Source organism: Halichondria panicea, chromosome 6, assembly GCF_963675165.1.
Source record: "Halichondria panicea chromosome 6, odHalPani1.1, whole genome shotgun sequence".
Classification (NCBI taxonomy): domain Eukaryota; kingdom Metazoa; phylum Porifera; class Demospongiae; order Suberitida; family Halichondriidae; genus Halichondria; species Halichondria panicea.
The window spans coordinates 5,584,498-5,595,482 of NC_087382.1; the positions used below are offsets into that span (position 1 = coordinate 5,584,498).

The window sequence follows — 10,985 nt, forward strand, 5'->3', positions numbered from 1 at the left end:
GAATCATTATACCAAAGCTATATTAATCTTATAGACTAGGTCTATAATATATTGATTTTGGAGGAATCTCGAGAGTAATCAACCAACCCCTACCGGGGGCCGGGTCCAAAATATTTTGATGTACTTACATGCACCCTATACATTAATTATTAGATTGTACATGTATAGCTAATATTATATACACATGCAGTATAATAATCATAATTAATTATGCTCCAAAATAATGGTAATGGTAAGCAAAACTCATTAATGTGTTATAATAAATCAAAATGTTTCGTAACCCTAGGAGCTAAAACAGTTCATAGTTCATCTCTGAAAGAGTAACGTGATCTTCCCGGGGCCAACTTCTTGAACTCACTCTCTGGGGGGCTTCCATCCACATCTCTCCTCTGCTGTTGGTGGGAGGCCGTCTCTTGAGGCTACAATTTATGTATGTGGGGGGGGGGGGGTAGATCAACGCTAACTATCGTAGTGGAAATACTCATCATACACAATACACTATATACGTGTACCGCATTTACTGGACCAGTATATAGAGAGTGGATTGGACTTTGCTCTTGGAGCGTATACAGTGCGTGTGTCTCAGACCGCTTACAACTTAAACACAAGCACATTTCCTTACTGCATTGGTTGGGTTATGGAAATCTCTGTGAAGTTTGCCCGAGTGTAGGTCAGTAATGAACTGGTGAATCTTTCCAGGAACTCTGTAAGAATGTCAAGCGAATATACATTGTATACAGAGTAGTTTTAAGGGAAGGCAGAGCATTGAAAATGACTTGCATGAACATTATCCCGCAATTTAAAATGTATAGCTGTAACGGTCTGTCTATATATAGAGTAGAGACCAACAGTGGCTGTAACAAATAAGTGGGGTTAAAACGGAGATGTTAGGGCCCATAACCTGTAGATGGGTTGTAGTCGAATGCACATTGTGTCATGGCGGCCTTTGTATTGGTTATTTGCATGGTCTTCCCCTTTATGTACTTTGGGCATGGAACTAGAGCATTCCAAGCTTCTAGATGTGATTGTCATCAGCCATAATAAACACAGTGTAAAAGTCGTCATGCACTTTGCACCCTTCAGTAGTCTTATACCTGAAGTCGTCAAAGTTTGGGAAGACATACATGTGACGGAAACTGTCTATCGCTATCACCGGAAGGTCCTGCAGGGTTAAAAGGTCAATTGGTTTTGTACCCAGTGAATGAGAATTAGCTTACATTGGCATGTTTGCCGAGATGGTGAAGGGGGTGGGCGAACATGACACCATTGGCCGTCACCACGTTCACTGTGCCTGTGTGTGTGGGGGGGGGGTGGAGTGTGAGGTGGGTGGGGTGTGTGAATGCTTATCAACCACATCAAAATGTACAGAACATGACCCACCCCTGTGCGTGTGGGGGGTGGAGTGTGAGGTGGGTGGAGTGGGTGGGGTGTGTGAATGCTTATCAACCACATCAAAATGTACAGAACATGACCCACCGACTCTAATGGTACTAAGGTTAGGGTTAGGGTTAGTGCTGTCACTTTGATACAATTAAAGAATTATAGTCTAAAGTCTACTTTATAACAGGGCAGTTATAGCTGAAAATCCAGTCTTCTACAAAACATATCACCACGCAGTCACATGTCTCTAATGTACATGCCAACACCATCCCATAAAAACAGTAGTACAGTAGAACCTCAATTATCCGGCTTGGCAGTTTTCTTGTTATTAATTTAGAAAATGGGCGTGTCCCTCAAACGCGCATGCGCGTTGCAGCTGTTACCATGGAGACATGCCTGCTTATCTTCTGCGCATGCGCATACAACCATGTGGCACTGCTGTTTATCAATAAAGTGGGTGGATCAAGGCGTGGTTTATCTCCGGCCTGCTTCTGGAACCAAGGTGTCCGGATAATCGAGGTTCTACTGTAGCTACAAACAGGAAGACGTAATGAAGTACCGCGGGTGCTGGTGCCTCAGTGGAGGTGTAAAAGCTACATGACATAAAGCTACTATTAGCAATAGTTTTATACACACGATGAACATTTTTGCATTGATTAATTTTGCTGCATGCAGGCAGAACAGAGAAACTCAAGGAGTGGGTAATGATCGACCATGATTGTTGTTAAAAAGGATCAATGCCAAGTCTAAAATTAATGGCTGCAAGTCAGCAGAGCCTTGCAGCTCTCTTCTCACTCTTGCAGCTACTAATAGCTAGCATTCTAGTGCAGAGCTAACTACTAAGTAGAGTAGCAACACTCCATGGACACGTTTTTCTATGCACTCTTCTGAAAAGGCTGCAATGGCATTCCAAGTAAGCAAAACTAGGCATAACTCGAGAACCAAGCATTATTTTGCAAATCCACGAATTAAAATCTAAGAAAACATGACTAGAAGCCTATAGAACTCTTACTTGCACTTCATTGATCCTTGAACAGCTGTAGCAGTCTACACAGACACACAGACACACTACCGTATACCTCGCTTGCACATGCGCACCGAGGTAAAATAATTGAACTAATTAAGGCACACACTTTGGGTAAGATACATGTACTTCAGAAGATACTTAGAAATTTAACTACTGTGTATTCCTATCACACTACATTGTACATGCATGTACATGTACATATGGTTTCTAACAACATATCAGCTCTACAAAGAATTCCTCTACAAAGAATTCTACAGCAGAACCACTAAATGTGGGCTCCCTGAAACAAGGGCATCAGGACACTCAAGCAAGTCCCATATCAACACAAAACTCATAGAAACTAAACACTGAAACGCCTTGATTTTTTAGGTCCCAAATGCATGTGTCTATATTTAGAGGTTCCATTCTATACAAGTTTCCAACACAGATACTAACCTTTGTGACTGCCAAGGTCAGCTGCAACTCTTTCTCTGTATTCTTCCTTAACCTGCGGCCGGTCAGGATGGTAGAAGAGGAGCAAAAGAGGAAGTCCCTCTTCAGTGAGCTCCTCCCCATTTTGGAACGTGATCTCTCGAATAAACGGCACACAGCGATCGTGTAACCACATGACTACATTGGAAAAATCACTCGTATTTCCAGTGTACACAACATCCGAAACCTGTGTGTGTGTGTGTGTGTGTGTGTGTGTGTGTGTGTGTGTGTGTGTGTGTGTGTGTGTGTGTGTGGAGGGGAGATGAGTACATGTAAATACTATAAACTTTAATTCAAATCTCAGTGGTTAAACTACAGTGAATTGAGACAGCGAAAACCACAGTTAGAGCCCCACACATAAATATATATACTAATCCTAATAGGCCGAAAATCGGCATTACATGTACTGTATCTTAAGTAGCCCGTACAAGGGATCAAGCTATGCATGTAGAAGTGACCGGCAAGTGACCACGGTAATGGGTTGCTTACACCACAAGCCACAACTAGTGAGCCTATTCCTCCCACATACTCGGGTCATTGCATATCGGGAAACCGTTAGTTACAGATGAGCGGACGAAAATGCTTTATTCTGTTCAGTTGGCACAAGTAAACCCACAGTGTACTACTACAGTTGTGATTAGGAATTCCTGTGATCATCATGTGATCATCATGTGATCAACGTACCCCCTCTTCTCGGAAGGCCAGCTGTGTAGTTTCCGTTGTTCTGCACAAAAAGGGGAAACCATTCATAACAATTGCTCATGAAATACACGTAACTATATAAATACAATGAACCGGTATAATACAGCCTCCCTACATGACTGTATTATAGTACAGTAGGGCCGCAAACATGTGGTTGAACTTGTGTTAGCAGGTCATCCCTGCGTACTCTTGATCTACAAGGGGGACCATCCCTGCGTACTCTTGGTCTACAAGGGGGACCATCCCTGCGTACTCTTGGTCTACAAGGGGGACCATCCCTGCGTACTCTTGGTCTACAAGGGGGACCATCCCTGCGTACTCTTGGTCTACAAGGGGGACCATCCCTGCGTACTCTTGGTCTACAAGGGGGACCATCCCTGCGTACTCTTGGTCTACAAGGGGGACCATCCCTGCATACTCTTGGTCTACAAGGGGGACCATCCCTGCATACTCTTGGTATACAAGGGGGACCATCCATGCATACTCTTGGTCTATTAAGGGGTCCACTATGTGCGCTAGTGCACTTGTACAGCACCTTGTTGCTTTGATTACAGAACACTAACTCACCCTATCAAACTGTAGAACGGGCAATCGTCTCGTAGAATAATGGCAGCCTTAAGGATGTGTGTATGTGGGCGTGTGTGTGTGATCAATACTTGATAAACTTTATCGTCTGCCACACGACTCAATAAACGAAACATAAAGAAGTTTCGCTATACACTACGTAGTTACACGTAAGAAGTAAGAATTAAAGAGACAATAGTTAATTGAAGCAACCCGAAATGGCCAAGAGCGAGACTCGTGACCGTAACGTGTGTTGAGATGTGCTGGCTCACCTTTGAGAAGAAGAGGTACTCGTTGCTCTGGTTACTAGGGTAGAATCCGACAATTGCCTTCTTTACTTCCTAACAACAAGAAAATTATGGTCAGCTGTGGCAATGGCAATGGCAATGGCTTCCCGTTACAAGGAAACCATGGATAGTCATTAACAAACGCACACAAGAGATAACTATAGCGAAACTGAAACACTTTATAATCAGGTCACCCTCTATAATACAGCCAGGCTAATGGGCACCAAAGTCTCCATAGCATGCGTTTCATTCAACCTGTGTTATAGCAGGCCGCCTCCATAAATTATTTTGGTTTGCCATAGGTGACCATGCACTATAGATAAGGTTCACTATATACGTACACAACAATGGGCAATATAATTCATGTAAGACTGCAACACACGAGATCTACACAATAGGCAGGTATAATATAATTATACATACGTTGTAGAGCAAGCACAGCACTGATTTAGACTATGTATAGGTCACAACAGAATAGGAACATTCCTCTACCTCCAATTTAACATCCGTGTACTCTGAAATAGGATGAACGGGATCACTCAACTGCTCCTTCACAAACTGTATGATGGCCTCTTGCGACCGTTGACCTCTGTACTCACGTTTAGCCACCTAAAGTGAAAATACATGAAGCTGTAACTCCACTTTCTGGTTTATTACAGGCAGTGTTACACACTATATTATTATGATACAGTTGATAAATGAACCTCCAAACAAGGGACAAAGTTCAACATAATTATGCCTTTCATAAAGATAGCTAGTGCTCACATTCCCTACACATAACCTCGTCTTGTACTCACTGAGCCATGTCGTATCAACTTGATAGTTGGGTATTTGGAGATGTGGAACGGTGTTGAACATAGGTCTTCTGTGAGAGTGCAATGTGTGTGTCGTGTGTGCTGAGTTAAGTGACGAATGGATGCATGTAATTTTTCTACACACGGTAGAACTCCTAAGAAACAATGTTACAGCTCCAGCTCCAGCTATAGAGCCTTGTAGTGAATTCGTGTAAAAGTAGCAGGTGGGATGAACACGTACAATCGTACAAGATAATAATAACGCCACTTACTGTTTTGCTCACAATTCACTCTTCCCAATATCACTCGATTCTGTAAAAATACAGTTACAGTAAAACCAGGAAATACCACACCAGACGCTAGTAAAAAAGGAAGCTACTGCTATAGTGATTATGCTCTAACACACACACATACTACAGGTGTATGAAAACAGAGAGGGATGCACATACGTTATCATGAATGCTCCGCACACACACACCTACACACCGCAGTCCACCCCATTAATCATACACCCTTTACCCTTTACAATCACCACTGCTCCTACTGTGCACTTCCTACACACGCCATCCCCTCCCACCCACACACACACACACACACACACCGGCTCTTCTTCGTTCAAAATGTCTGCTGCCTTGTTGAAGATGGGCTGGAGCATCTGACTGAACCGACACCATTCAGCATAGAAATTGATCAATATAATATCAGCACTATCTGTGGGAGGTAGTCACACACGTTGTAACTAACTGAGATACGGAACAACAACTTTACTTTCAGCTTCACCATAGAGCAATAATTAATACGGGTCTTAACGGGTCTTATTTAATCATCCTAACAAATACCACGGTTACGTTTCTGTTTGAATTGTTTGGTCGGTTATTGTCAGTGCACACACCCACTTACAATGTAGGTAGCACTCAAGGTAATTAGTGTTCAGGTATGCATTGAATTTACATTTACGACTTAATTAATCAATATTACAGAATCAACCGTCTACACAATTATAAAACTTACATCTAATATCTTCATAGTTGGCCTGTGTGATGTCCATCGCTTCACCTTGAGCACCGGGGGCCAGCAACAGGCCAGCCTATAGTTTAGGGGGTGGGGGGACTCATCGACACATACACGATACACGTACACAACGTACACATAATCAATAGCTCTACACAATCGCTCGACTGTACTAACGACTGTCATTAATGTGAGGCACTGGGCATGAACTAGTGAGTGTGAGCTATAGGATAGGACAGCAGCTAGCTAGCCAAAGATACACACTAGTACTATCAATGTATGGTGACCCAGGCTGGGTGCACATCCAAGCACCATCAATATTCTCACCTGTACTATAAGTATCAGAGCAAATGTCTTCATCTTTGTTCGTCCACTGTAGTTTCACTCCAGTCTAGTCACTGGCCGGCCTTACTGCTCGATCCACAACATGAACATGCGTACGCCACATCAGCCAGTAGGATTTAGCCACACCTCCTTACTGTTTTGTACGCTGGGTAAAGGATCCTCTCAAAGAAAGCTGTAAATAGATTTAATTTTGACAAGAACATAATTATTGATAATGATCACAACAATACAATAAAAAGACAAATCACCTAACAATTACTGCTAAAAATATATTTAGTCTTTAAAACGTTTTGTGAGGAAACATTGTCCTTCATTATTGTAACCAAATTTCTCATAGAATCCAACCAGTTTTAGCTTGCAATCGAGAGTTATCTTGTAACAACCAATTTCTTCAGAAAAACAAGTTAACAGTTCCAAAAGGAATGACCCTAAACTAGAACTTCGATACTCACTATCCACGACAACGTCTTCAATACGACCTCGTATAACAGCACCATGAATAAACTTATGCTCAATCAGCAGTGTAGCACTGGCCACTAGTGTAGCCGTTGACGTGTCTTCTATCACCACTACATAGTACATTCCTGGTAGTGCTTGCATCGAGTTGAACTGTGCTTCAAATGCCTCTTTACTGTAGTCACCTACTTTTGTCAGCTGAGAGAGCAGTTGAAGAAAGCCTTTGTCATAGTCCGAGCGGCGAAGTGGTCGAGCAAACAGACTAGTTCCGGGTGTAGGGTATTGTATACCTTTCATTGCGAATTTACATTTGTCAGTGTTCATAGTTCTGAGGACAGTGTCGTCAAATAGACTGTCTTGAAGGTCACAGGGAGTTCCCTTCTCTTGTGTGGTCCTTGAGCATGGTTCCATTGTGGAAGAGAGACAACCTTAGTTCATTATTAAGAGGTCCTCAACCAAAAAGAGTGCCTCAATCAAAATTAATGATGAGGAGAGGAAAACTTTTGAGACAGGCACAGTGACAATAATTATGGTAAAGAGCGTTAACTGATCATGCTTTAATTGAACCTGGCTTGAAGTTATTTGTAATTGTGAGGATCCATACCACCAGGTCCAGGAAAATCACTCTGGTACTCGGGTGGAATTTGTGTCTTGATTCATGACTTTATTTTTGTCATGACATTGTGGTGTTGCAATCCAAGATAGAACATGTTATAATTACCACTTGTTTTTTTACCAAACTTGGTAGTAGTTCAGAACAGTGTGTGTACAGAGACCATAGTGCCAGGCTCCATTAGTGCTGGTTTGATACATGTTCCTGAGAGCAACATGTATTTAAAACACATTCATTATGTTGTTTATTTTGCAGAATTAGCATCAGTGGTAATTAGTGATCAATGAATCGTGTTGTTCACGTGTGGCCTGTTCTTTTTTTACTGCACAGACCTGTTACTAAGAATACTATTTGCCCTACAAGGAAGTAAACCTGCAATAAGGAATTCTGATTGGCTCTACGCTGTGTATTTGACAGGCTTTGTGCATAGGCGATGAATATTAACAGTTGCTTAGACACGCAAGCCAGATAAAAGAAAAGCTACAACTTGTGGTCTGATAGAAAGTTGCAAAATTAGAGAGTGCTCATTATTTGCAAGTTCTCTCTACAAAACATTCTGCAATGGCTGCCTCTATGCTGACTGTTAGCTCACTGCTTCCATCTCAAAGCATCTTTAATGAGATACAAAGTATCCATGAAACGGGATTCTTCCAAGAGATCCAAGCTATTGGAGAAATTGAGCCTGTGGCTGCAAGCAAGGTCAGTAAATACAGTTCCAAGATTTAATAAGCACATGTGTGATTATCATACAAGTCTGCAGTAATTATGATAGAATGTGTGCATACATGTTAATGGGGTTAGCTAGCTATAAGCCATTTAGAGTGAGTGTACGCATGAATATATCGAATGTAGTACGTACGTACGTAGGTGGCCCTTGATATTATTCTGTGTTAATCTGTGTGGATTCATTGTGTGTGTGTGTGTGTGCAAGCTATGCTGATGAGCTAGCAAATGTGGTGGCAGGATTATCCATGTGGTCTACCCATTGTGCACTTGATCAGCAAATTTGGCTGTACATTCCCTAGTTATGGTATCAGTATTGTACTGGTCACAATGGTCCCTTTTTGGTATTGGCAACCTCATTTTAATCATGCTTTCTTTTAATCCCCACAGACTTCATCAGCTACTACAGACTTCGACAATGCTATGAACGCACTTTTAGACATCCCCTCAAATATTCTGAACGATGCTGCCGCTTTGTTAGACAGTTTGTACGGAGGAGAAGAACTAAACAAAAAGGAACTAAAACGTACACCCGATGTTGTCAATGTCGTCACCGGCAATACACCACCACTCTCGGCAGAAGTACAGGAAAATAATCCCTTCACATTTTCGTCAAACTTCGTCACAACTTATCCGATTTTCGTTCCCAGACTCGGCGGAGCCCCCCTCCAAACTCCACCCCCAGTGTGTATGATAGAGACTGCCGACATGCCTGAAGAACGGATAGTCCCAGTATCACCTTTGGCCAAAGTGATGGCTCTCACTACAGCGGACCTTCCACGTATGCCCCCGACTCCACCGATCTCTCCTCACAGTTCGTGCCCAAGCTCGCCTGAGAGCTCAAGTGCCTCCACCCTCTCGTCTGTGATATCAACCTCCTCTGACTCTATGACAGACTCACCGTCACCGGCTCCGGTACAAGCGCTAGAAAATTTCATACTGCCCAGTCAGCAGTTGGAAGTCCGAAGAAAACGCGCAAATAAAGACACAGCGAAACGAAGCCACGAATGTAACTATACGGGCTGTAACAAGGTGTACACAAAGAGCTCACACCTCAAGGCACATCAGAGGTCTCACACAGGAGAGAAACCGTATGCCTGCTCGTGGGATGGCTGCACATGGAGGTTTGCTCGATCTGATGAACTAACCCGACACTTTAGGAAACACACAGGTGCTAGGCCCTTCAAGTGTCAGCATTGCGATCGGACGTTTGCACGCTCTGACCACCTCACACTTCATCTGAAGAGACACACAAGTGGTAAAGCATAGAAGGACTTCTAGAAGAGTTTACTCACTTATACCCCCATTATAGCCCCCATCAAATTGAACTGCCCACCAAATTTCTACCAAATTTCTACCAACTCTTTTGTATGTCACTTTGTTGTCATGATTTGTAATTTCTTTTCTTAAGTCACAAGTCATCTAAAGTGGAACGCTAATCTTCTGTTCATTGATCGTCTCAATATTGTTAATATTTCAAACTGTACCAGTATTGATATTGAAATGTTGGGACATTCTTTTGTGTTTTTGTTACACTTTATACTTTGTACTTCACAACCTTCTTATCATGAATTTCTATTCTTCAAGATCAATCTGTGATAATACTGATGAATTTTTTTTAACCAAAATTGTGAATTTTGTAAGAGCTCTGTTGGTTCCTCACAACCAACATGTGTGGGTACAGGTGACCCATGGTTGCAAACACCATGGTTGCAAACACATTCATACATGCATGTCAGGAGCATGTTACAGTGAGTACCTGCCAATACTAAGCATGCCAGCATGTCCTATACAATGCTCTACAAACCAAACAATTCAGTTTACAGCTCATGTGGCCATTGTGTACAAGCAATGTGCACTGCACTTGCACACCCTCGCTATAGCTTGTAACCACTCATGCACTCGTAGACACATTATTGGCTATACTTCCTGTAGTTATTCCTAGCAGTCTATTTTTGTCAGCACTAAGGCAACGTAACTATAGTTTGCCAAGAATCTGTATACACTTTATTGCAATCAAACAAAGTTTACTATAGCTCGGAGGCTGTTATGATAAACACAGTATGTCACACTTTGTTGACACCATGGTGAAGCAGTACATGTGTATACGTAGCTGTAAAGTATATTTGGTTGAAAATGAAGTATTTATAGTTCTATACATGTAGAGTGTACAGATAGGTATTCCGATAACATATACTGCGATTACTGACATGTATGCATGTATATGTATGTTACACCATTATCATGTACTGTACACATGCATATCAGAAGGTTGCGTTGGGAATAAGCTATGTGATAGAAAACAATTGCAACATCTTCAGCAACAATTAAGATCTATAATTAATGATCTCAATGTGTTCTCAGCTACATGTATAGAGCATCATTGTGCAAGCATTGATTGTGCTCACATAATACTCAGCTTCCCTTGCTAATATTGTACCTACTACATGTACAGTCATTGCACAATCCTTATAATTATTCACTATTTGTACTTATTATTAGCCTCACCTTATAAGGTAATGTTGCTATTCTTGGTTACTGAACATGTATTATACATTGCATGGCAACAACCAGAAGTGTACACCAATCATGCACCTCTTTAGTAATGATAT

General features: G+C 41.9%; 3 protein-coding genes across 3 annotated transcripts; 1 reads left to right on the forward strand and 2 right to left on the reverse strand.

The window, feature by feature from the left end:
• Window positions 1–208: 208 nt before the first annotated feature.
• Window positions 209–6,723, reverse strand: LOC135337799 (endoplasmic reticulum resident protein 44-like). Its single transcript, XM_064533790.1, has 14 exons — window positions 6,564–6,723; window positions 6,237–6,312; window positions 5,827–5,936; window positions 5,498–5,537; window positions 5,229–5,296; window positions 4,924–5,040; window positions 4,417–4,485; window positions 4,148–4,194; window positions 3,563–3,602; window positions 2,843–3,065; window positions 1,218–1,291; window positions 1,095–1,162; window positions 623–704; window positions 209–419 (listed from the first exon to the last, which is right to left on the reverse strand). Exons 1-14 carry the CDS (start codon window positions 6,594–6,596, stop codon window positions 300–302), a joined length of 1,167 nt encoding a protein of 388 aa, XP_064389860.1. The 5' UTR covers window positions 6,597–6,723; the 3' UTR covers window positions 209–299.
• Window positions 6,724–6,743: 20 nt separating this feature from the next.
• LOC135337807 (glucosamine 6-phosphate N-acetyltransferase-like) lies at window positions 6,744–7,607 on the reverse strand. The gene has a single exon (XM_064533798.1). It carries the CDS (start codon window positions 7,446–7,448, stop codon window positions 6,855–6,857), a length of 594 nt encoding a protein of 197 aa, XP_064389868.1. The 5' UTR covers window positions 7,449–7,607; the 3' UTR covers window positions 6,744–6,854.
• A 486-nt stretch (window positions 7,608–8,093) lies between these two features.
• Window positions 8,094–10,001, forward strand: LOC135337805 (Krueppel-like factor 6). The gene is made up of 2 exons (XM_064533795.1): window positions 8,094–8,349; window positions 8,764–10,001. The coding sequence occupies exons 1-2, from the start codon at window positions 8,212–8,214 to the stop codon at window positions 9,640–9,642; spliced, it is 1,017 nt and encodes a 338-aa protein (XP_064389865.1). The 5' UTR covers window positions 8,094–8,211; the 3' UTR covers window positions 9,643–10,001.
• Window positions 10,002–10,985: the final 984 nt, after the last annotated feature.

What these genes read in the sequence shown, in the direction of transcription:
- LOC135337799 (XM_064533790.1), bottom strand. Translation starts at nt 6,596, where the DNA reads ATGAAGACATTTGCTCTGATACTTATAGTACAG. An exon ending in TTTTGAACGAAGAAGAGCCG is followed by an intron (nt 5,538 to 5,826) that starts GTGTGTGTGTGT and finishes GTATTTTTACAG; the next exon opens with AATCGAGTGATATTGGGAAG. An exon ending in CCGTTCTACAGTTTGATAGG is followed by an intron (nt 3,603 to 4,147) that starts GTGAGTTAGTGT and finishes CTTTTTGTGCAG; the next exon opens with AACAACGGAAACTACACAGC.
- LOC135337807 (XM_064533798.1), bottom strand. Translation starts at nt 7,448, where the DNA reads ATGGAACCATGCTCAAGGACCACACAAGAGAAGGGAACTCCCTGTGAC.
- LOC135337805 (XM_064533795.1), top strand. Translation starts at nt 8,212, where the DNA reads ATGGCTGCCTCTATGCTGACTGTTAGCTCACTGCTTCCATCTCAAAGC. An exon ending in AGCCTGTGGCTGCAAGCAAG is followed by an intron (nt 8,350 to 8,763) that starts GTCAGTAAATAC and finishes TAATCCCCACAG; the next exon opens with ACTTCATCAGCTACTACAGA.